This window comes from Ovis aries, chromosome 22 (assembly GCF_016772045.2).
Source record: "Ovis aries strain OAR_USU_Benz2616 breed Rambouillet chromosome 22, ARS-UI_Ramb_v3.0, whole genome shotgun sequence".
In the NCBI taxonomy this organism is placed as follows: Eukaryota; Metazoa; Chordata; class Mammalia; order Artiodactyla; family Bovidae; genus Ovis; species Ovis aries.
In genome coordinates this window covers 19,383,922-19,409,429 of record NC_056075.1, presented here as the reverse complement: position 1 = coordinate 19,409,429, position 25,508 = coordinate 19,383,922, and the positions used below count along the sequence as shown (strand labels likewise).

At 41.2% G+C, this 25,508-nt stretch overlaps 1 protein-coding gene across 1 annotated transcript in view; it reads left to right on the top strand.

The window, feature by feature from the left end:
- Positions 1-25,508, top strand: part of HPSE2 (heparanase 2 (inactive)) — a 695,926-nt gene that overhangs the window by 648,370 nt on the left and 22,048 nt on the right. The window contains exons 10-11 of the mRNA XM_042238951.1: positions 17,894-18,039; positions 25,201-25,347. Of these exons, the coding sequence (XP_042094885.1) occupies positions 17,894-18,039; positions 25,201-25,347 (293 nt within the window). The remainder of the gene's footprint in view (positions 1-17,893; positions 18,040-25,200; positions 25,348-25,508) is intronic.

Here is a 25,508-nt window from a genome sequence, read left to right as displayed (position 1 = left end):
GGTTAATCTCGTTTCTAGTGTATTTTCTGCTAAGAATGATCCAGGTTGGCAACATGGCTTTGCCAGTTAGCTACCAGTCCTTCTCTTCACTTGATGTTGACGAAAGTGGTCACCATGAGAACTAGGCCCAAGGCACAGGATAGTTGCAGTCTCTGTTGCCTGTCTCCTCCTCTTGAGATTCCCTGATGGAAGTGGCTTTTTCCCACAAGAACTACTTACTCCCATCCCAGGACTACCTCGAAACCCCACACACTTCTTTGGTTTTCATAAAAAGGAACAATGTACCTACCAGCATCTATTATAGGAAATGAAGGGGAACAAAGGATCTCTGTGCATCCCCAGCTTGATTCTTCATCTTTTCCATATTTCTACACACATGCCCTGGCTTTGGAGTAGTAAATATACTTTGGTGACTGAAAAATTAATTATTATTTTAAAATCACAGAATGTCTGATAGCAATGAAAATGTCCTAAAAGCCATTGGATACACAGTGTCTCCTTAAATGACAGATCTTACCTTGCTCCTTGAAGTCTGATATACTGCAAGGCCTGGATCCACTGGAGATTGGCCTTGTAGAGCCGAGTCTGGAATCGAGACAACCTTAATGGACCCCATACAAGCACAGACAGCATATCCTACACTTAAAACAGTAAAATGTGAAGTTATTTGGGACAATTTCCTAACAACTGGTTTTTCAATCTCTCTGCAGATGATCCTAGGGTCTATCAGTGTGGCCTTCCCCAGCAATTTAATTTCTGCCCAGGAGCAAGGGGAGAGGTGGGGAGGCTAATCTAGCTATCTGCAGCCAGCATTTCTTTTCCTCAGGAAAGATCTTGACCTTAGAAGTGACTGAAGCATTGAAAGCCCCTTGCCAGTGTTCAGAAAAAGTAAAGGGAGCTAACCCCTTCTGCTAACCCCAGCTGAGTGTGAGGTGTATTTGTCCTGTGGAGGATGGATTGATAGACAGAGGGGCAAGTTGGTCATGCTTTCCCACCAGTTACATACTGTAGCCATTTTAGGTTCAGCCATGCATGCCAAATTGAATTAAATGCTTTTTAAAGTCTCCAAAGCAGGAAAACATCTTTCTCGACTGGTTTTTTGTTTTGTTTTGTTTTGTTTTTTTGTTAATGAGTGTCTGCACAATAAAATGTGGTCTGTAGCTCGTTTTCCAAGGAGAAATCCAATTTGGCTCTCGGGGATGTTGCTGCTACTCAGATCCAGTTTAATTCTTTAATTGAAACAGCTGCAAAATAGCTTGTGGACAAGGAAATGTTCCACGGGCTTTCCTAGAGCTGTCTGGGTGGAGACCACCTTCACTTTGGGGTTCTAAATCCCCTGAGCTCATCAGATTTGTCAAGAAAATATCTCCTCTGGGATTGGTTGACCCTGACTTTGGCCTGTTGGAGCTGCGGTTAAGTCTGTGGCTGACTTCAACGGGCCTAACTCAACTCTTTCTTATTCAGAAAGGTGCTAGCATTCTGCTGCCCTGAACCAAGGAGTGAACCAGCTCCTCTCTAGATGCTTCCAGGAATCTCCGTCTTCTGTAGCCTGTCCAGAAGCCAGTCTGTTATTATGAAGCCTCTTCTCTCGGCACCTCACATGCACTTCCCTGATTTGTTCAAATACTTTGGGGACAAAAAAGGTTTGGAATAAAAGAGGAGATCTGCTCAAGGTCACACACTTGTACCCTCTGTCCACCAACACCCAAAGGATAAGTCAGTTAGAGAGATGGGACCTCAGAGTTTACTCAAAATCTACTTAAAGACATTACTGGCTTTCACCAAGTTAAATTCTTGAGCTCTTCAAGGTGTGAAACTGTATCCTAGTTATTTCTGTTTGCCCACTGTATCACAGGTGCTCAGCAAATGTAGAATGATGATGATATCTAGGCCAAAAACATCTACTACCTATTTATTCATTTCTAGTGAAAACTTGTCCCTGACCTGATTCTCCAAGAGTTTGATTCACACAAGTAACTGGCCCCCCACTTTTTCTTAAAAGTGGCACTATTCACTTTTAACCATTATCTTTTATGGCCCACTTTTTCTTTCTATCTTGTTCCTGTGTTTTTATCCCATATATACTTAATCTTCTGTTCTCTTTTTATTGGCTAGTTGTTTGAATTGCATTTTGTCTACCTTGGGCCTGACTTTTCCTATCATTCATCCTTCCTAAAATATATTCAAATACAATACATATTGTTATTTAGTTGCTAAGAGTTTTGCGACACCATGGACTATAGCCTCCCAGGAAATTCATGGGATTTCCCAGGCAAGAATACTGAAGCGTGTTTCTATTTCTTTATCCAAGGATCTTCCCAACCCAGGGATTGAACCCACCTCTCTCATATTGCAGGCAGATTCTTTACCACTGAGCCACTAGGGAAGCCTCAGTTCAGTTCAGTTCAGTCACTCAGTCATGTCAGACTCTTTGCGACTGCATGAATCACAGCACACCAGGCCTCCCTGTCCGTCAACAACTCCCAGAGTTCACCCAAACTCATGTGCATCGAGTCAGTGATGCCATCCAGCCATCTCATCCTCTGTTGTCCCCTTCTCCTCCTGCCCCCAATCCCTCCTAGCATCACAGTCTTTTCCAATAAGTCAACTCTTCGCATGAGGTGGCCAAAGTACTGGAGTTTCAGCCTCAGCATCAGTCCTTCCAGTGAACACCCAGGACTTGTCTCCTTTAGGATGGACTGGTTGGATCTCCTTGCAGTCCAAGGGACTCACAAGAGTCTTCTCCAACACCACAGTTCAAAAACATCAATTCTTCAGTGCTCAGCTTTCTTCACAGTCCAACTCTCACATACATACATGACCACTGGAAAAACCACAGCCTTGACTAGATGGACTTTTGTTGGCAAAGTAATATCTCTGCTTTTTAATATGCTATCTAGGTTGGTCATAACTTTCCTTCCAAGGAGTAAGCGTCTTTTAATTTCATCACCAGCCGCAGTGATTTTGGAGCCCCCAAAAATAAACTCTGACACTGTTTCCACTGTTTCCCCATCTATTTCCCATGAAGTGATGGGACCAGATGCCATGATCTTTGTTTTCTGAATGTTGAGCTTTAAGCCAACTTTTTCACTCTCCTCTTTCACTTGCATCAAGAGGCTTTTTAGTTCCTCTTCACTTTCTGCCATAAGGGTGGTGTTATCTGCATATCTGAGGTTATTGATATTTCTCCCAACAATCTTGATTCCAGCTTGTGCTTTTTCCAGTCCAGCGTTTCTCATGATGTACTCTGCATATAAGTTAAATATGCAGGATGACAATATACAGCCTTGACGTACTCCTTTTCCTATTTGGAACCAGTCTGTTGTTCCATGTCCAGTTCCAACTGTTGCTTCCTGACCTGCATACCGGTTCCTCATGAGGCAGTTTAGGTGGTCTGGTATTCCCATCTCTTTCAGAATTTTCCACAGTTTATGGTGATCCACACAGTCAAAGGCTTTGGCATTGTCAATATAGCAGAAATAGATGTTTTTCTGAAACTCTCTTGCTTTTCCCATGATCCAGTGGATGTTGGCAATTTGATCTCTGGTTCCTCTACCTTTTCTAAAACCAGCTTGAACATCTGGAAGTTCATGGTTCACGTATTGCTGAAGCCTGGCTTGGAGAATTTTGAGTATCACTTTTCTAGCATGTGAGATGAGTGCAATTGTGCGATAGTTTGAGCATTCTTTGGGATTGCCTTTCTTTGGGATTGGAATGAAAACTGACTTTTTCCAGTCCTGTGGCCACTGCTGAGTTTTCCAAGTTTGCTGGCATATTGAGTGCAGCACTTTCACAGCATCATCTTTCAGGATTTGAAATAGCTCAACTGGAATTCCATCACCTCCACTAGCTTTGTTCGTAGTGATGCTTTCTAAGGCCCACTTGACTTCACATTCCAAGATGTCTGGCTCTAGGTGAATGATCACACCATTGTGATTATCTGGGTCATGAAGATCTTTTTTGTACAATTCTTCTGTGTATTCTTGCCACTTCTTCTTAATATCTTCTGCTTCTGTTGGGTCCATACCATTTCTGTCCTTTATCGAGCCCATCTTTGCATGAAATGTTCCCTTGGTATCTCTAATTTTCTTGAAGAGATCTCTAGTCTTTCCCATTCTGCAGCACGGCATTTATAGAAGATGATTATTAACAGTAATATCAGCTGGTATTTCGCAGTGTCTGTTACTCACTAGGCACTGGGCCTTTGCTTGCTTTTTTTTTTCAATTTTTATTTTTACTTTATTTTACTTTACAATACTGTATTGGTTTTGCCATACATTGACATGAATCCGCCACTGGTGTACATGAGTTCCCAATCCTGAACCCCTCTCCCACCTCCCACCCCATATCATCTCTCTGGATCATCCCCGTGCGCCAGCCCCAAGCATCCTGTATCCTGTATTGAACATAGACTGGCGATTTGTTTCTTACATGATAGTATACATGTTTCAGTGCCATTCTCCCAAATCATCCCACCCTCTCCCTCTCCCTCAGAGTCCAAAAGTCCGTTCTATACATCTGTATCTCTTTTGCTGTCTCGCATACAGGGTTATCATTACCATATTTCTAAATTCCATATATATGTGTTAATATACTATATTGGTGTTTTTCTTTCTGGCTTACTTCACTCTGTATAATCGGCTCCAGTTTCATGCACCTCATTAGAACTGATTCAAATGTATTCTTTTTAGTGGCTGAGTAATACTCCATTGTGTATATGTACCACAGCTTTCTTATCCATTCATCTGCTGATGGACATCTAGGTTGTTTCCATGTCCTGGCTATTATAAACAGTGCTGCAATGAGCATTGCATTTTTACGTTAATCTTCACAACATCTTCAGCTGCTGCTGCTACTGCTAAGTCACTTCAGTCGTGTCTGACTCTGTGCAACCCCATAGGCGGCCTCCTACCAGGCTCCTCTGTCCCTGGGATTCTCTAGGCAAGAACACTGGAGTGGGTTGCCATGTCCTTCTCCAATGAATGAAAGTGAAAAGGGAAAGTGAAGTCGCTTAGTCATGTCTGACTCTTAGCAACCCCATGGACTGCAGCCTACTAGGCTCCTCTGTCCATGGGATTTTCCAGGCAAGAGTACTGGAGTGCGGTGCCATTGCCTTCTCCGAACATCTTCAGAGGTAGGCACAAGTATTATCCTGTTTTACAGATGACAGTCCTGAGGCTTAGAGGGGAGAGTAACTTGCCCAAGGTAGTAGTCACACCCAGGAAGTACTGAAGTTGAACTAAAATCCAAGTCTGACTTCAGTTAGTTCTGTGCTATTATAGATGACAAAAAATGATGTTAAAGAGGTCTCCTGAGTGAATCAAAACCTCTGTACCAGCAGCCCTATCACTTTGTGAGGACATTATCTTTGTCAAAGCCCTACCCACTCAAGCCCAGTCTTCACTTACTGCCTCTCAACTTCTTACGCACTTGAGGTGAAAGCTATAAGTCACACTCAAGAGTCCTCCTTGATTTTCCCAGCATGACTTTGCCACCTGCCCTCTCTGTTTCAAGAAGCTAAAAGAATATTCTGGGGCACTAGCCACTGGGATGAGGGCTTCCCCTTACTCTTGCTTCCTGAGTGAAAAGCACCAGAAGAAAGAAAACATTAATCAATAGGAACTGATTCTAGTTTCCAGATCTGGGCCAAACATTTTCCCAAACCTTGTCTCTTTTAAAGTTCATCATGATCAAGCAAGAAAGGTCCTCATGGTTGAGGAACTTGTGGCTTAAAGCAGCTGAGTTACTTGCAATTATCACAGATAAATGAAATTTATGTAACTGGAATTTCAATCCCAGTGTGCTTAACTCCAAAGCTCCTGCTTCTCTGCCTCTGCTAGGATCATACACAAGTGTCTGGAAATCCAAAGAGGCCCAGGGAACTAACTCCATTGCAAAAGTAAAGAGCATAGCACAAGTTTTCCATGCTTGAAAATAGTTAACTGGGGTGATTAGGAGGAATATTCCTAAATCATTCTTAAGATCTTAGACATTCATCAAACAAAATGTTAGGTTTAATGGGATACTATTTACTTCCACTGCACACTGCTGGTAAAGAATCTGCCTGCAATGTGGGAGACCTCGGTTCGATGCCTGGGTTGGGAAGATCTCCTGGAGAAGGGAAAGGCTGTCTACTCCATAAATAAACAAGTATGAGTATCTCATATATTTATGAGATACTCTACGAAGTGTGGGATGCACCAGTATTTTCTACTTTCCACTTTCTAGATCAGTGGTTTGCCAAATAAGGACCCCCAGGGGAGATTTGGCAGTATCTGAAGATACTTTTGGTTGTCACAACTAGAGAAAGGGTATGGTACTGGCATCTAGAAGTTGTGGGCTGGGGATGCTGCTAAATATCCTGCAGCAGGACAACCTGCCACAACAACCATCAGACCCAAGCTACCAAGAGTGTTGAGGCTGAAAGACCCTGCTGTATGTTTTAAGATCAAGGAAATGATATACTTTCTCCCAGGGTCCTGGCATTCTAGAGAAGGGATTAGTCCTAGCATATTGCCCTGCACCCTGGATAAAAAATAACTGTGCATGGAACGAGGAATCTGTTTAGGGGAAACTCACTATTTTTTCATTTACTGTCACACTGCTGCTATACTCATAGCAATTCTAGCACAGCATGTGGGTTTTTTTTCATACCAGCCAATTATCTGACACCAGCTGGGTGCCCTACAGTTCAGTGCAGTTCTGGCACCATCTATCTGGAGTTAGTGCCACATCCCACAACTTAAGGGCTCTCTTACAAGACTGCCCCAAATTCAGATGCCAGTTGCAAGTCCCAGGTTGTCCCTGGTACTTTTGACCAACACCATCTCTAAATCAGCATTCCTTTGACTTTCTTCCTCAGATTTGATAACTTGCTAGATCAGTTCACAGAACCCAGGGAAACACTTAAGTTAATCAGCGTATTATATGATGAAGGATACAGATGAACAGCCAATTGAAGACATACATAGGGTGAGGTCCAGAAGAGTCTTGTACATAGGAGCCTCCAACACATGGATGTGTTCACCAACCCAGAAGCTCGCCAAACCTCATATTTTGGGGATTTTATGAGGGCTACCTCATGTAGTAGTGAAGTAGTGAAATCACTCAGTCATGTCCGACTCTTTGCGACCCGATGGACTATAGCCCACCAGGCTCCTCCATCCATGGGATTCTCCAGGCAAGAGTACTGGAGTGGGTTGCCATTTCCTTCTCCAGGAGATCTTCCCGACCCAGGGATCGAACCCAAGTCTCCTGCATTGTAGGCAGATGCTTTACCGTCTGAGCCACCAGGGAAGTCCTCATGTAGATATTATTAATTATTAACTCCATTTATAGTTCCTCTCTGCTCTCCAGAGAATGGGAGAGTATAGCGGAAAGTTCCAAACTTCTAAATATACTTGGTCTTTCCAGTGACCAGCCCCATCCAGGAGCCCAGTAAGAGTAACCTCATTAGAACAAAAGATGTTCCTAACACCTAGGAAATTTAAGGTATTTAGGAGCTCTGTGTCAGAAGACAGTTTCAAAGAAATAGCAACTGAGGGTAGATAATAATAATGTATAACTTATTACTTCAGCGAATCCCTCAGAGAATCAAGAAGAACGCAGTGAATTTAGGAAATCTGACATCCTAGTGGAAAGCAGATTTATTATTATCACTGACTTTTCTGTTTGCTGAACCCCAGCTTAAATTGAGATTCTGGCAGCCTGCACTCTTTATCTTCCCTGCAGTGCTCAGTTGATTATCACTTTTGTCCCAGGTTAGTTCTTCGGAAATGGCAACCCACTCCAGTGTTCTTGCCTGGAGAGCCCCAGGGACCAGGGAGCCTGGTGGGCTGCCGTCTATGGGGTCACAGAGCCTATTCTGGGCTCTGCTCATGTCCTCAGAGTGCAGCAAACAGGATTACAAGGCATCTTAGGGGGTATATCAGCAAGGAGGAGGGTGTCTACCTCTTGCTTTTCCCTGTATCTAATTCAGCCAGTGAACTATGGCCTGCCTCTATTTTACTAATTCGTAGCATTTGGAAGGGGGAGTGAGGATGGGACTGATTTTTATCTCCTGGCAGCACTTGCTGTGAATTTTTAGGGAGCTTCAGACCGAATTCCGGAGAAGGCAATGGCACCCCACTCCAGTACTCTTGCCTGGAGAATCCCATGAATAGAGGAGCCTGGAAGGCTGCAGTCCATAGTGTCGCAAAAGTCGGGCACAACTGAGCGATTTCACTTTCACTTTTCACTTTCACGCATTGGAGAAGGAAATGGCAACCCACTCCAGTGTTCTTACCTGGAGAATCCCAGGGGCCGGGGAGCCTGGTGGGCTGCCATCTATGGGGTCGCACAGAGTTGGACACGACTGAAGTGATTTAGCAGCAGCAGCAGCAGCATGAATTCACTAATCAGTGAGACAAGATGTTTGGCTGCATACTGACATCTTACCCATTTGATCATGCCAGTATGTTTAATTCTAGCAACACGTTTTAATCATAGATTCAGAGGACTGCAGTGGTGAAATTTATCTACGTAATTTTAGTATTTTCATCCACTAATTCAACAAATGTTTATTCAACACTGAGGCTAGAGCTACACTTCTGCCACCTCAGTACCTTGCTTTATATCTATGTCTAAGCCTCAGTATCCTCACCTGTAAAAGAAAAAATAACAGTGCTTCCTCAGAATTTACTGGTAAAGTCAATGAGATAATACATGTGAAGCACATATTAATCACTCAAGAAATATTCATTGACATTGTTAAAACAGATATGGACCCTGGTGTCACTGAGGGTCTAGTGGAGAATACACTAGTAAATGGGCAATTAACAAGTACTATGAAAATCGCTATGAGGGGGGAAACCTCTGGTTTCCCAGGATCACGTACAAGAGAAGCCCAAACCTGGACATGGGCTTCAGAGAGGCCACTAGAGGAAATTCCACTTAGGCAGAAACCCCCAAAATGAGAAGGAGTTAGCTAGGTAGGGCATGGGACAAAGAAGTACTCTAGACAAAGGGAATGGCATTTCTGAAGACCCAGAGGTGTGGGAGGATAGGCCTTTCCAGGAACTGGAAGAAGGAAAGGAGAACCACTCAGAGATAACTGTTTTCATTCGAGTGTATATCCTTCAAGTTTAATTGCAGAGACACTTTTTTAACCCCTCAAAATAAAATAGAGTCTGTCCTTTTTCTGCATACTATAATGGACATCTTTTGACATTGTTAAATATTCTTCTAAAATAGAATTTCTAGTGACTAGTCTAATTTCTCGTCACTAGGGGTCTTATGGTCTTATGGTCATGCGGTGTAGACAACCCAGGCTACAAACCCAAACCCTGATCACATCTCCATCAGCAGCTGCCCCTTACCACCTTTCCAGTAGTGGTGCACACTCCAAAGCTCCAGTCTGCTCCCAGGAAGCCAGACCCCAGGTTGAGGTCCAGGCTGGTTCTGGCAACAAAACTTCTTCCCTGGCCATACCCCTCCACCGCATACTGGGTTCCATCTTCTGTGATACGATATGGTCTCATAGATTTCTCATTACCATTAGCTCTAACGAAATTCATCACCTAACTCAGTGGCTTAAGGACTATTTTTCTTGCTAAGATTATAAACTTCATGTTGGCAGGGACTGAATTTGTCTTATCCACCACTATATTCCTACTGCCTAGTATGAGGCCTTAAACATAGTACCCAGTCCATAACTGAATTCTAGCACCTCCTGTAAGTCAGGCATTCTACCAGGCATGGGCTTTAGGAATGGGTAAGTAGTCTTAGACCTCATGGAACACGTGGTTCAGTGATTAATCCAGTCAATTCTGCAGCCTTCCGTCAGTTTCTTTCTCTTTTCCCATTTATTTTGGTTCAACTTTCTCTATATACTGCATTTTCTAGCTTTCAGACCACAATTGACTTTTTGACAAATACTGAAGAAAAAGAAAAGATTTAAACCCGCTGTCGTTCTAGTGTCATCTGTTATTTGTTTCCCCTCTCACACTAATAAATGGACACTATTTTTCTTCAACCTCTCCTCATGTCTGATACACTTAAAGAATGTCTGTTCAGTCTCTCTTTGTCCCTTGAAAATTGCAATGCAGTCCTTGCTTTGGATTTTTTTTCTTGTTGACGTGAAAATCTAATATATTTGCTTTCCTTCTTTAGGATTCTTATTGTTTGAAAAGTTCTCTTTATATTCCATCTTTCATGCAATGTCTTTTTTTTGTTTTTGTTATTAGATATATATGTGTGTGCATTCTTAATTTTTTTCCTACCTGCCCTATGCATAAAGATTTTTTCTTCACTTTTCATGTCATTTCCTTTAGAGATATTCAGGAATTTTTCCATTTGTTTAATTGTATTTGTGATTATATAAATGACATATATTTGTAGCAAAATAAAAGAAAGAAGAGAAAGGGAGGAAGGAAGGAAATATAATTTGATTCTGCTTGTTTACACGAGGGAGAAATAAGGACAGTGAGAGAGGGAAAGTGAAGTTTGTTTTTTTTTTAATTTTTATTTTTGCTTTATCTTACTTTACAATACTGTATTGGTTTTGTCATACATTGACATGAATCCACCACGGGTGTACATGAGTTCCCAAACATGAACCCCTCCCACCTCCCTCCCCATATCATCCCTCTGGGTCATCCCAGTGCACCAGCCCCAAGCATCCTGTATCCTGCATCAAACATAGACTGGCGATTCGTTTCTTACGTGATAGTATACATGTTTCAATGCCATTCTCCCAAATCATCCCACCCTGTCCCTCAGAGATACATGTACCCCAGTGTTCATCACAGCACTGTTTATAATAGCCAGGACATGGAAGCAACCTAGATGTCCATCAGCAGATGAATGGATAAGAAGGCTGTGGTACACATACACAATGGAGTATTACTCATCCATTAAAAAGAATACATTTGAATCAGTTCTAATGAGATGGATGAAACTGGAGCTGATTATACAGAGTGAAGTAAGCCAGAAAGAAAAACACCAATACAGTATACTAACACATATATATGGAATTTAGGAAGATGGCAATGATGACCCTGTATGCAAGACAGCAAAAAAGACACAGATGTGTATAGCAGACTTTTGGACTCTGAGGGAGAGGGAGAGGGTGGGATGATTTGGGAGAATGGCATTGAAACATGTATACTATCATGTAAGAATCGAATCACCAGTCTATGTCTGATGCAGGATACAGCATGCTTGGGGCTGGTGCACGGGGATGACCCAGAGGGATATTGTGGGGAGGGAGGTGGGAGGGGGTTCATGTTTGGGATCGCATGTACACCCGTGGTGGATTCATGTCAATGTATGGCAAAACCAATACGGTATTGTAAAGTAAAATAAAGTAAAAATAAAAAATAAAAATTCAAAATTCAAAAAAAAAGAATACATTTGAATCAGTTCTAATGAGATGGAAAGTGAAGTATTTTTTTAAGAAAAAAGTTGGATAGATAGGGAACTGAGAGTTGAATAAGGGTGAGAAAGGAGTCTGCAAACAGTGCAGAGAGCTAAGTAAAGGTGCAAATTTGATGTCCACTTTGGTGTTTAAAGACTTAACTATGAAAGAAGAAACTCTAAAAGTTTTAAAAGAAAACATGAAATATCTTTATGAACTAGACATGAATATGGATTTCTTAAACAACATACAAAAAGAAATGGATATTTTATGCCCACTGGATTGGTAAAAGTTAAAGGTCCGAAAATAACAGGTGTTAGCAAGGCTGTGGATCACAGGGAACTCACACAGACACTGCTGGAGGACGTGTAAGTTGGAATAATTGGAATCACTTTGGAAAATAACTTGGCATTATCCTGTAAGCCTGAATATTTGTATACCTGCATGTAACCCAGCAATTCCTCTCTTAGGTTTGTACTGTAGAACAGTGCTTCCCTAACCTTATCAAGCATCTGAATCACCTAGAAAGCTACACAGTTTGGGGGCCTCACCCCTGGACATTCTGATTCGGTACACCCATGATAAAGTCCATGAATTTCATTTCTAAGAAGCACCCAGGTGATGAGGCTGCTGCTGGTTTACAATCACAGTTGGAGTAAGTAAAGCTTCTCCAGGTTTCTTCACCTGGGTCTTTGGAAACAGGAACAAGAATGTTCAAATAGGAAAGGCAGAACACAACTCAAATATCTATCAGAAGAATGGATAAATAAACTGTAGTATTTTTACACAGTGGAGTATCATACAATATTGAAAAGGAATGCTAAGTGGGCTTCCCAGGTGACGCTAGTGGTGAAGAACCTGCCTACCAATGTAGGAGACATAAGAAACACAAGATTGATCCCTGCGTGGGCAAGATCCCCTGGAGGAGGGCATGGCAACTCACTCCAGTGTTCTTGCCTGGAGAATCCCATGGACAGGGCAGCCTGTTGGGCTATTGTCCATAGGGTCATAAAGAGTTGGACACAACTGAAGCTACTTAGCATGCACTAACTCTTAGTATGCGTACTACCTGAATGAATCAGGGCCTAACGTTATGTCACAAAAGTAAGTCACAGAAAATTACATACCATGTGATACCATTTTTATAAAACTAACAAATTAAATAATATATTGCTTAGGTGCAAATACAGAGATAAAACTAAATTATGAAGCAAGACAGCAAAAAACAAAAATGAGAAAAGGAAGACTCACATAACTAGATGCAACAGTGTGGGTATTCTGGTAGCTTTTAAGGAGGGTGATGGGTTCTCATGTGCTTCAGAATTGTCATTAAGTTACATATATGCTCTTGTATATGGAAAGCAGATACATAAGAATTTGAAGCTATATTTAAAGAAAATTCTCACAGATTGAAGAAAGGTCTTGTCTTTCTGATTAAAAGTAGTCCCCAAATACAGGCAAATTAATGCAGAAACTCACATTGACACATTCCTGGTAAAAGTTCCAATGTCATAAATAAAACATGACTCTTATAAGCACCCTGACAGGACACAAGAGATAGAAAACAAGGAGGCTAACCAAACATAGAATAAAATTTGTGCTCGTTTCAAACTTCCCCGCAACAACCACCACTACAAACAAAAAACTTTCAGAATTTACTTAAGGAATGTTTGAAAGAAAAGGAAAAATTATAATGCAGTAAACTTGAATCTGCAGATTAAAATGCTAATTATTATGAAAATTATATGAAACTGATATTTTTTAAATGGAGAGTTCAGTGGAAGAAAAAATAGAAAAATCCATGTAATATGGATTTATTTTATAGTATATATAATAGTTCTCACCAATATGTGTATCATGATATACATATCATAAAATATATTATATCTGCATGTATTTACATATATATTTGTGTGTGTGTGCTCAGTCACGCAGTCGTGTCTGACTCTTTGCAACCCTATGGACTATAGCCAGTCAGGCTCCTCTGCCCATGGGATTTTTCAGGCAAGAATACTGAAGTCAGTTGCCATTTCCTCCCCCAAGGGATCTTCCCAACCCAGGGATCAAACCGCATCTCCTGCACTGGCAGGTGGATTCTTCACCCCTGAGACCTGGGAAGTCCTTATACATATTTATATATGTATTCTATAGAGCATGAGATTTTATACATGTGTTATATAATATGCATATTATTATATATGTATCACTTATGTATTATATATTAGTATGTATATCATATATCAGTATACATATGTATATACTATATATATACTATGATATGCAGTATTATAACAGTGTAATAATCATTATACTACATAGTATATTATATAATACTATATAGCATAATGTACCTATAATATACATTAAAATATAGTATATATGGCATATTATAATAATAACAAATATGGTAATGTATGTTATACAATATACATACATATTTCATGCATATAAAATTTAGTTTGTGATAAAGGTGAGTTTAGGGATAGATTATTTACTATATGATGCTACAACAACTAGTAAATTATTTAGTTAATAATAGTCGTGCCCAACTCTGCCAACCCCGTGGACTGTAGCCCACCAGGCTCCTCCATCCATGGGATTTTCCAGGCAAGAATACTGGAGTGGGTTGCCATTTCCTTCTCCAGGGGAACTTCCCAACCCAGGGATGTAACCCAGGCAGACTCTTTAACCTCTGAGCCACCAGGGAAGCTCAATAGAATTATTACCATGCACCAAAGTATTTTTTCAGTGAGTTAAAAGGTTAAATTTTTAAATGGTAATATAAAAAGAACTGGAAAAAGTGTCAGTGAGGATCAGATCAATCTGATCCTTGTGTGAGGAAGGACTTTCTAAATTCAATGCAATCCCTATCAAGCTACCAGCCACATTTTTCACAGAACTAGAACAAATAATTTCAAGATTTGTATGGAAATACAAAAACCTCGAATAGCCAAAGCAATCTTGAGAAAGAAGAATGGAACTGGAGGAATCAACTTGCCTGACTTCAGGCTCTACTACAAAGCCACAGTCATCAAGACAGTATGGTACTGGCACAAAGACAGACATACAGATCAATGGAACAAAATAGAAAGCCCAGAGATAAATCCACACACATATGGACACCTTATCTTTGACAAAGGAGGCAAGAATATACAATGGAGTAAAGACAATCTCTTTAACAAGTGGTGCTGGGAAAACTGGTCAACCACTTGTAAAAGAATGAAACTAGATCACTTTCTAACACCGCACACAAAAATAAACTCAAAATGGATTAAAGATCTAAATGTAAGATCAGAAACTATAAAACTCCTAGAGGAGAACATAGGCAAAACAATCTCAGACATAAATCACAGCAGGATCCTCTATGATCCACCTCCCAGAATGCTGGAAATAAAAGCAAAAATAAACAAATGGGATCTAATTAAAATTAAAAGCTTCTGCACAACAAAGGAAAATATAAGCAAGGTGAAAAGACAGCCTTGAATGGGAGAAAATAATAGCAAATGAAGCAACTGACAAACAACTAATCTCAAAAATATACAAGCAACTTCTGCAGCTCAACTCCAGAAAAATAAACGACCCTATCAAAAATGGGCCAAAGAACTAAATAGACATTTCTCCAAAGAAGACATACGGATGGCTAACAAACACATGGAAAGATGCTCAACATCACTCATTATTAGAGAAATGCAAATCAAAACCACAATGAGGTACCACTTCACACCAGTCAGAATGGCTGCGATCCAAAAATCTGCAAGCAATAAATGCTGGAGAGGGTGTGGAGAAAAGGAACCCTCCTACACTGTTGGTGGGAATGCAAACTAGTACAGCCACTATGGAGAACAGTGTGGAGATTCCTTAAAAATTGCAAATAGAACTACCTTATGACCCAGCAATCCCACTTCTGGGCATACACACCGAGGAAACCAGAATTGAAAGAGACACATGTACCCCAATGTTCATCGCAGCACTGTTTATAATAGCCAGGACATGGAAACAACCTAGATGTCCATCAGCAGATGAATGGATAAGAAAGCTGTGGTACATATACACAATGGAGTATTACTCAGCTGTTAAAAGAATTCATTTGAATCAGTTCTGATGAGATGGATGAATCTGGAGCCGATTATACAGAGTGAAGTAAGCCAGAAAGAAAAACACCAATACAGTATACTAACACATATATATGGAATTTAGGAAGATGGCAATGACGACCCTGTATGCAAGACAGGGAAAGAGACACAGATGTATAACGGACTTTTGGACTCAGAGGGAGAGGGAGAGGGTGGGATGATTTGGGAGAATGACATTCTAACATGTATACTATCATGTGAATTGAATTGCCAGTCTATGTCTGACGCAGGATGCAGCATGCTTGGGGCTGGTGCATGGGGATGACCCAGAAGGATGTTATGGGGAGGGAGGTGGAGGGGGTTCATGTTTGGGAATGCATGTAAGAATTAAAGTTTTAAAATTAAAAAAATAAAAAAAATAAAAAATAAACAGGAAAAAAAAGGTAAAAAAAAAAAAACCTCAAAAAAAAAAAAAAAGAATAAAAGAAAAGGAAAAAAATCAAAAGAAAAAGATTGATATGTTTTTCTATAATTTTTTTTAATTCTTCATGTCATAAACATCATAAAAAGTGATAAAAAGCAAACTACAAACTTGTACAGAATATTTGTTTTATAAATATTCCAAAGGATTCTTCCACTAATATTAAAAGTTATGTTACAAATCAATGAGAAAAACATAGACATCCCATTGGAAATATTGTGACTATGATAACAACTTCACAAAGGTTACTTCAAACCAAATTATAATCAAGTAAGTGCAAATTGAACCAATGAGTTTTTCTTTTCATCTGCATGATTGACAATGATGACATATTAGCCATTTTATATATAAGGAAACCATACCTAACTGCCATCCTAAGGGCACTTAAAGTTAAATAAGGTAAATATTTGGGCAGGGGTTAGTGCTCAGGGAAAATCTGGAGCTATTCTGGTGACAAAGGAGTTTTGAGACTTTGTTCGGATTTATGCACTTCACCAGAACTTTCTAAGCACCTGATGTTATAAATGACTACAAAAGTTGGAGGGGTGGGGAGATTATTAAGAGGCTTCTGCCTGAAAAGCTGAAGGCTCAGAAAACAAAGTTGATGTCTTTAAGATCTTGAATAGCATGCCTGCACTCAATAGGATGTCCACTGAATTCCAGAATTGGCGGGGAGGGAGGAAGCTCCTAAACAAACTAGGAGGCCCTGTTTATATGATGAGTTATAAACACTTAAGTCATTACCCCATAGTAGGATTTAAAAGCAAATACAAAACAAATACAAAATATGTTGTGTGTCAAATATAAAAATAAAACGTGATAATAGCAACAGAAGAAATTAAGGTGGCAGTAAATAGGCTTCTGTAAGTTCAAATGCATGTGTGGATTACAGATTCAGTATTTATTAATCAGTTACAAATGGGCCTTGGAGTGGTTAAAAGACCTAAACTTTTTAGTTTAGATTTATTGAGGATGACCAAGAATTAGCGCCATGTTTTGCATTCCTCTGTTTGCATTTTTGACTCTGGGAATTAGGACTCTGGGCTTCCCTGATAGCTCAGTTGGTAAAGAGCCCACCTGCAATGCAGGAGACCCTGGTTCAGTTCCTGGGTCAGGAAGATCTGCTGGAGAAGGGATAGGCTACCCACTCCAGTATTCTGGCCTGGAGAGTCCACGGAATCGCAAAGAGTCGGACATGACTGAGGGACTTTAACTTCGCTTCACTTCAGGACTCTGGTCCCCTGTCTGAAGGGGCTTCATCTTCCTCCCACCACAGAAACATCTTTAGTGACAATATTTGGAAGATGACATTTTGGATTCTCATATTAGTGACAGTCCTAAAAGACTGGAAACCTTACATTCTATAATTAAACAGAAGTCATAAACCAGTATGAAAGTAACGTCTGTGTGTTAGTTGCTCAGTAGTCTTGTCTGACCCTTTGTAATCCCATGGACTGTAGCCCATCAGGCTCCTCTGTCCACGGGATTCTCTAGGCAGGAATACTGGAGGGGTTGCCATTCCCTTCTCTAAGGGATCTTCCCAATCCAAGGATGAAACCCAGGTCTCCTGCATGGCAGGCAGATTCTTTACCGTCTGTGCCAAAAGTAAAAGTCATAGGAAAAGAAAGTTGAAAATTCGAGGCCCTAGCTGGTTGTTCTTTTATGTGTGAAAACTGGTTCATTTGCTTTGTGTGCCACTCTGGGTTTGCCCCATGGACATTTCCTCATTTGGTCGGTTCCAAAGGCCTCTTTAGATAGTGCCCATTTCGTGTGAGCTGAAGATGAGTGCTTCATTGTGGTGACCTTGCTTACAGGGTTAGAGTCTTCCCGTCCTGATTCCCTATACTCCTGGTATGAAGTGCTTTCTGGCCTTTGTGTTTGTATGTTTACTCGGAACACCTGAGTATATGTCACTCTCTGACTCTCTTTCTCTGTTCCCTTCAGGACTATTGGCTCTCTCTCCTTTACAAGCGCCTGATCGGCCCCAAAGTCCTGGCCGTGCATGTGGCTGGGCTCCAGCGGAAGCCCCGGCCAGGCCGAGTGATCCGGGACAAACTAAGGATTTATGCTCATTGCACAAACCATCACAAGTAAGTGTTCAGAGAGATGGCACAGAGACCACCCCTGAGAATTTCTAGGCCCGTCTGAGAACTTCGTACTGTATTGGACTACCCCTTCAGGACACTGAAAACTGCTTCTGGATTCACTATTCCCACTCTTTCCAAGTTTCAAATGATTTCTGATAAACAGTTTTTTCTCCAAGTAAAACCCCTTTCTCACACTTAGAGGAATTATTCATAAAATGTTCATAAAGATACATGCCATTTTTATTTACTTCATCCAACAAATTTTTATTGAGCATTTTCTCTCAGCCAGTTGATGTAATGCCCAGGAGGCTTATTTGTGTGCCTACGCCTGAACCAAAACTAGAGATATAAAATCTGTTCCTAAGATATACCAGCAGAGCTTGAGGAAATAAGCCTACTTTTCTAAGATGCATGTTGGAGAGCTGTACCACTGGAAACCTAACCGTGTACCAGTGCATCACAAGCTGGGAGTGCCCAAAGCTAGACATGTCAGCTTTACAGCTATTTCAGTATTTTGAAAACCATTTCAGCTATTTTAAAGGTTAGACAGTTAAATAAAATCTGGGCTTCCTTTTTTTTTTAGGGGGCCAAACCTTGAACAATCAGCACAGTAACGGGGATGGTTATCCTCTTTTTCATCTGAGGCTGAGGTTATTGGGGTTGTCTTTTAAGAAGTAGGAAACATAATTAATACATAAAGTTTAGCAGATAAAGTATTTTAAAACATGAGGATCATAAGGTAAAAACTTAAAACAGAGCCTAAAGCAAAACCCACCTGACCAAATATGGCTTTCTTACATCGCTTCCAATTTAAGGAGCAGAGTAGGCAGCCCTGGAAATAAGAACCCTTTCTCTTAAAGCAGAGAAACCTTGTGTGGAGTGGGAGTGAAGACGAAGGAAGCAAGTTCCTCCAGCCAGACCTTCATTCCAGCGAGCCTATCAGGGCAGATCACCGGCAGTGGGGAGCACAAAGAGTCCCCATGGTCAGGTTACAACAGATGCCCCTTCCCCTCCCTGATGACAGAGGAGCCATGCCAATTAATTTATCATGATAAGATTTTTCAAAGAATCACTCTGAGCACAAGGGGGCCAGGGCCAGTTGTCTTGGCTATAGATACAAGTGCCTATTGTGGATGAGAGGAGGCTGGATTGGGCAGAGGCCAGAGGCTTTCAACGTCCCTTTTGCTCAACAGGAAGCTCAATCCAATAGCTGACAGAGAGTGACTGCTTTATGGCCTTGGTTGGAGTTATCTGATCAACATACAAGGAAACATTGTGTTCCTTGTCTCCACCCTGGCCTTGAGTTAACCACCCAAAAAGTGGACTCCCAGCTTCAAGAGAGGAAAAGTTCTCTTGGTACCTTTTGTCTCTTTTGGGAAGCACATCAGTCGGTGCCCTTTATACTATGGCTCTGCAGACCCAGGAGAAAATGTCAGTAGCCAGGCCCTGGGCTTAGCGGAATTTGGGGGTTCCTCAGAGAGGTCTCCTCACTTGGTTTCATCCCAGTGTTCATCCTGATGCTCTTTGCCATTCGTGTGGGAAGTTGTCACTGATACTCTGAATGTACCATGCACTCAGGGCCAGGGCCTCATGCATTTTTGTAGTATTGGTATCCCACAGAGTGACTGGCCTGAAGAAGGTATCAGTGAATGTTTTATGAGTGGATGCAGAAACAGGGCGTCAGGGCATCACTGGTGCTTTATACTTCTAGCTCTCTTCCCCTTTGCTGTCACCACATTGGCCAAAAGAAAGGGATACGGCAGAGTGCTTAAGAATTTTGCATTCACCAGCATAAAACCATTCATTGTATTCAATATTCTCTCTCCATCACCGGATCTCCTGTACTTTCTACGGGAAGTCTTTCCAGAACCTCTCCAGGGAAACTGCTTCGGCCAGTTCCATCCCTCCTCCCTATTAAAAAAAAAAAAAAACTTTATTAATCTATGTCACCGATGACCTTAGATTACTAGGGTGAAGGTCTTTTTGTTCTTATTAGAGAAGAAAGCCCCCGGTAGACACACTGAGCTAGCTGAGGATGAGCTGGCTGAGTCTACAGATCTCCTCCATGTCAGTGGGTGTCCGGTGCCTTAGATAGATGTGCACAAGGATAGAAGTGTCTCTGCCCTTTCTCTGTAGGAAGCCGCATTCCCTGTCTGAGCCTCCTCACCCTCCACAACATTATCAGGAAGCACTGCTGATCCACTTGGTTTATTTGTAGCCAAAGAGACCAAGGTCACAAAAACGTCCCAGAGCGGGCATGTTAGCTTCATGCGGTTCAGTCTTGACCAGTACTCCAAAAATACATATCCTTGGTCAAAACAGGGGACTGATGAGAAAGTATTGATAGAATAACCCAAAAAAAGTTCTTTTAAAATAGCTCCTATGCTCAAGTATATGTTGAACATTTGCTATGTGCCAAGCCTCTTGCCAATTATTTGCATTAGTATAATCGTATTAAATTCCAAAGGTTCTATAGTATCGCATGTATATACAAACAGCAACATTAATAATATAAAGAATTTTACATTTGGAAAGAACCCTTAGAGGTCTTTGGCCTGTTGTCCTGTATAACACAGAAAGTCCCTTTATAGTCTCCCTGACAGTCATGAACCTCTACTTGAATACCTCACTGCTTCTCATGCCATCTCTTACATTGTGGGTCTTTTATGACTGATTTACGATAACTGAGTCAGATACTCATAGCAACACTAGCAGGTGCTTTTCTGCTTTCTGTTCTAGAGCCAACAAATTAGGACCTGGAAGCACAGCAGTTCTCACCCTAAGGCTTCTTACTCAGAGAACAAACAGGTTTTGACTAGGAAACAGTCTTTTTATAAACCATTCTGCTAACACAATGTATGTATCTGGGGAGGAGCTGAGATCCTTAGCCAAGTTTAGAACCAATTGGAGCCTGGTGGATACTGAAGAAAAATTGGGTCTTTTGGGGTTCAAGTTTGTTTATTGTTGGCAAAGCACAACTTCCTGTTTTCCAGAAGAAGTTTTTTTTAAAGACTCATAAAAAGGTTCCTGAGGCTTCTTGGACATCAAATGGCTCTTACAAAACAATATTTTGATGAGTTAAGTGTAAATGAATCAAAAACATGTGGATTAAATTTCCCTTAAAATACACAGGGGCTTTGAAATTGGGAAAAAGATGTTTGGCAAAACATGGCCTGACTTACCGAACCCAAAAACTTTGAATTAGATTTGGAGAAAATGGACCAACCCAGTTTTCAAATACGTAGACTTTCACTGGAAATGGACCTGGATTTCAAAGCATCATCCTCCCTTCCCTTTCCTAGTCTCCCAGCTTCACTGAAAATATTTCTAGAATAGGGACTGTTTTTCATCTATAAGTCAAGAGGCACCTCCCAGTATGACACCCCTCACCTCTTATATCCATGATATTCCGATTCCAGCCCCCATCCTGACTCACTTCCTCCTCCTCCCATGGCAACACAGAGATGTCAGGCCGCAAAAGAACAGCCGGAAAGATGAACTCCAGATACAGGCCTTTTCTGCTAGTGAAAAAATCTCACTGTGAATGAGACAATGGAGCAAGATAGATGTTCTACCAGAAAGAAAGGGGCACTAAGAGAACCAAAAGCCACCCGGACTTGACATCAGAAGGTCAGCAGTTGCCTCCAGGCCACACCTTCAATAAGACCCCATTTTCTTAGCGAGCAGATACTCCTCCAAAATTATTTTTCTGTCAGCAGAGAATGGACATTTTTCAGGAATCTGGATTCTCAACATAGTACTTTCAGGTTGGTGCTGCATTCCCCAGCCAAGAATGTGTCTTCACAGCCAAAAGGCCTCTGCTTAATGTCCTTGCCCACCAGCCAAACAGCAAAAATGACTGACAGGGGGGTCTTCAGTGTCAGGCCCTCCCTGAGGAGGCTCCATGAGCCCTATGGGAGCCTCCGCAAGTTGGTGTCTGAGCTGGCTTTCCGTGCTGGTCTGTCTCCCCCAGGGAACTATGGAAATGGAAATCAGACCACTGCCAAGCAGCTTGAAAAGACAGCTTTCCTGAAGCAATGCTGTGATTTCAGGTCTCCCTCCCACCCACCACTTCCCCACATCCTGCCCTTCTCCTCTGCGGTCTCCAACGGCTCATTCTGCCCTAACTCTGCAGAGGAGAAACTCATAAACGCAAGCACACAGCTCTCTCCTCCTGGGCTGCTGGCCTTTCAGAATTTTGTCTGGTGATAGTTAGCAGAAGAGTTTACCACAGTCTGTGAAAATTGGTACCCTTGCATGCCTATTTTTGCTCACACTTTGAAGCCTAGAGTACCTGTAGTTAATGGTGTCTTCTTCGGTTTTGCACACAACTTAAAGCCCACCAATAGAAATAGATGGTGTTTTTTTAATGACGGTGGTAACAGCTTCCCTGATAGCTCAGTTAGTAAAGAATCCACCTGCAATGCAGGAGACCCTGGTTCAATTCCTGGGTCGAGAAGATGCGCTGGTGAAGAGATAGGCTACCCGCTCCAGTATTCTTGGGCTTCCCTCGTGGCTCAGCTGGTAAAGAATCTGCCCACAATGTAGGAGACCTGGGTTCTATCTTTGGGTTGGGAAGATCCCGTGGAGAAGGGAGAGGCTACCCACTGCAGTATTCTGGCCTGGAGAATTCCATGGACTATGTAGTTGCAAAGAGTTGGATACAATGTGACTTTCACTTTCAGTAATGATAAATGCTGACATCAGCTAGCAGCATCTTTCTTTAGGTCTCTAATGACACAAGTCCACACAACATAAATTGGCATTCTCTTCTGATTGAGCTAATTTGGCTCCAAAAGTTGGTTCACATGCTTCAGGGGATTGAGAAGAAGGACCAGAGGAGAAAGGACTAAATAGAAGGGTCGTTTAATAATTTATCACTTAATAATTTTTCAGAATATCAGTGCAGGCATACAAAAAGCCTTGAATGCAATAATGTACCCTCCTACAGATGCAAGAAAAATCATCAGACACACAGCCAAAAGGATATACATTGGGAATTAATCACATAATCTTGACGGATTACTCTAGGCAAGTGGATCCCAAACCAAACTCATCTGCCAAATATACTGAGATTTTTAAAAAATATCGATTCTCAGACACAATCACAAATGGATTAAATAATGGAATGAGCCCTGGAAACTGTATTTTTTTTAAATCTAAGTTATTGTGTTAACCTGCTGTTGGTCACTCAACTCTTAATTAGCAGCTTTAGAGGCATAGATGAGTGACTCAGAGGCTGAGGTGCGCTCTTTCTGCAGAGACTGATATTTTCCTCTGGGCTCAGTTGACTTCGAGTTTCTTGGAACTCCTCCTTTGAAGGCTGGACCAGGCCATTTTTTCTGCTTTCTCTCATTAACCCATCCAGAGGGGGCCCTACGGGACCCCTTAGAAACAAAGTCCTTTTTCCTACAAGAGAGAAGGAAATCACTGCAATCTTGTTGATAACGCTAGTGGCTGTTGCATACAAGCATGTAGTTCTCTCAGGCTTCTGACTGTCCTGTACTGGTTTGAAAGGATTCCGAAACAGTGAATAGTTTTATAATCATGGAGTAGATAAAACAGCAAAAGGAGAAATCAAAAAGGTTAATAAATTTGACTGCCTAAACGTTTTTAATTTTTATACATCAGAGTACAATGTAAACAAACTGAATTAGTCAAAGAAAACTGGGGGAAATTTTTCGATATACCTGAAAACAAAGGATCACTATCTTTAATAAATAAATAGTTTTTAAAAATCAATAGAAAAACAGGCAAAGGGCATGAACAATCAGTTTACAAAAAAAGAAATGAAATGGCAAAGAGGCAAATAAGAAAAATACTGTGCCTCAGTGTGAATTTTTTTAAAATACAAATTAATACAACATTGAAATCCCATTATCACCTCTTGGGTTTGAGAGGTGATATTTTAAACCTTAAACTGTAACCTTTTAAAAGGTTATTATTAATATCTGGTGTTCTTAGGGATATGTGGAAATGGGTACTCTCACACATAGGTGATCAGAGCAAATTGATGCAAGCTTTCTAGATAATATCAATATTATCAAAATGTATTAGTCAGGATAGGCGAGGTTATACTGTGATAACGAAGGAACTGCAAATCTCCATGGCTTTCACTAAGAAAACGTATTTCTCTTTCACACTGCTCATCTGTCACGGCTCAGATGTAGCTCTGCTCCATATCATCCTCATTCCAGATCAAGAGAGCAGCCTTAATCAAGAACATTGTCAGACTTCTGGCAGAGGGAAAAGAGACATGGCAAAATACGGACTAAAGCCTCTGCCCAGAGGTTTTAACACGTCCATCCACATTGCATTGACCAACACCAGTCATGTGATCACTCTAGGCTCAACAGAGCAGAGACAAAAGGAGGAGCCCCACTGAGAATGAAACAGCAGATTTGATGAGGAATCATGCACTGCCTCCCCTTTGACCAAGTGTTTGCAACTTCCGGTACTTTATCTATCTGAAATAATCATGATGTCCAAAAAGTTTATGTAAATAAAGTCCTTCATCACATAATTTATAATAGCAAAAAAATGAAAAACAACTATGTCCCCAAAGGAGGAGGCTAGTTAAATAAATTTCTGCAAATGAAGAACTTAGCATTCTTTTATAAGTAGAAGAATAAATAATACAATAACATGGCAGCATGTTGAAGATGTTCATGAACTAAAAAACAAATGCTAACAATGTGATCCCAATTATGTAAAAACTGAGAAGTATATATGCATGTGTCAAAGAACTCAGTATATATTTGTCAAATTATTAAACTAAAAATACTGGAAGGTTGTCAACCAAAATGTTATCATATCTTAAAACGCTTGGATTGTGGGGGACTTTTCTTTTTCTTCTCTGTGTTTCTCTATATTTTGCCTTTTTTTCCCAGTCAGCCTTCCATATTCAGAAAAAGATAGTTTATTTTCTAAAATCATTGTAATATATTTAAGCAAAAACAAAAGGCATATGGTGGGAACTGGGTATCTTCCTTGCCGGAAACCACTGTAAGAAGGCCTTTCTGTCTTTCAAAGTCCAGGATGGCCAAGAATCATGAAGTAAATGCCCTTTCCTGGTGTAGTCCTGTTCTGTGCAGCCCATAAATGATTTAGAAGCATCTAACAGACCACTGTTTCCATCTCTCCCTCTCTCTCTCTGGATATCAGCCACAACTATGTTCGAGGGTCCATTACGCTTTTTATCATCAACTTGCACCGATCAAGAAAGAAAATCAAACTGGCCGGGACTCTCAGGGACAAGCTCGTGCACCAGTATCTGCTGCAGCCCTATGGACAGGAGGGCCTGAAGTCCAAGTAAGTCCCAGCCCTGAAACAGCTTAGGAGGGAGTGCCATAGGAGCTGGATGTGGAGGGAGTTGGATGGCTGCTTTGCTGAGGGCACCAAGGTTGCTGCTAATTCACCCAGGGACTGCTTACTCCCTTTAGCACCCTGGACAAGCCCTTCCCAGCCCCTCT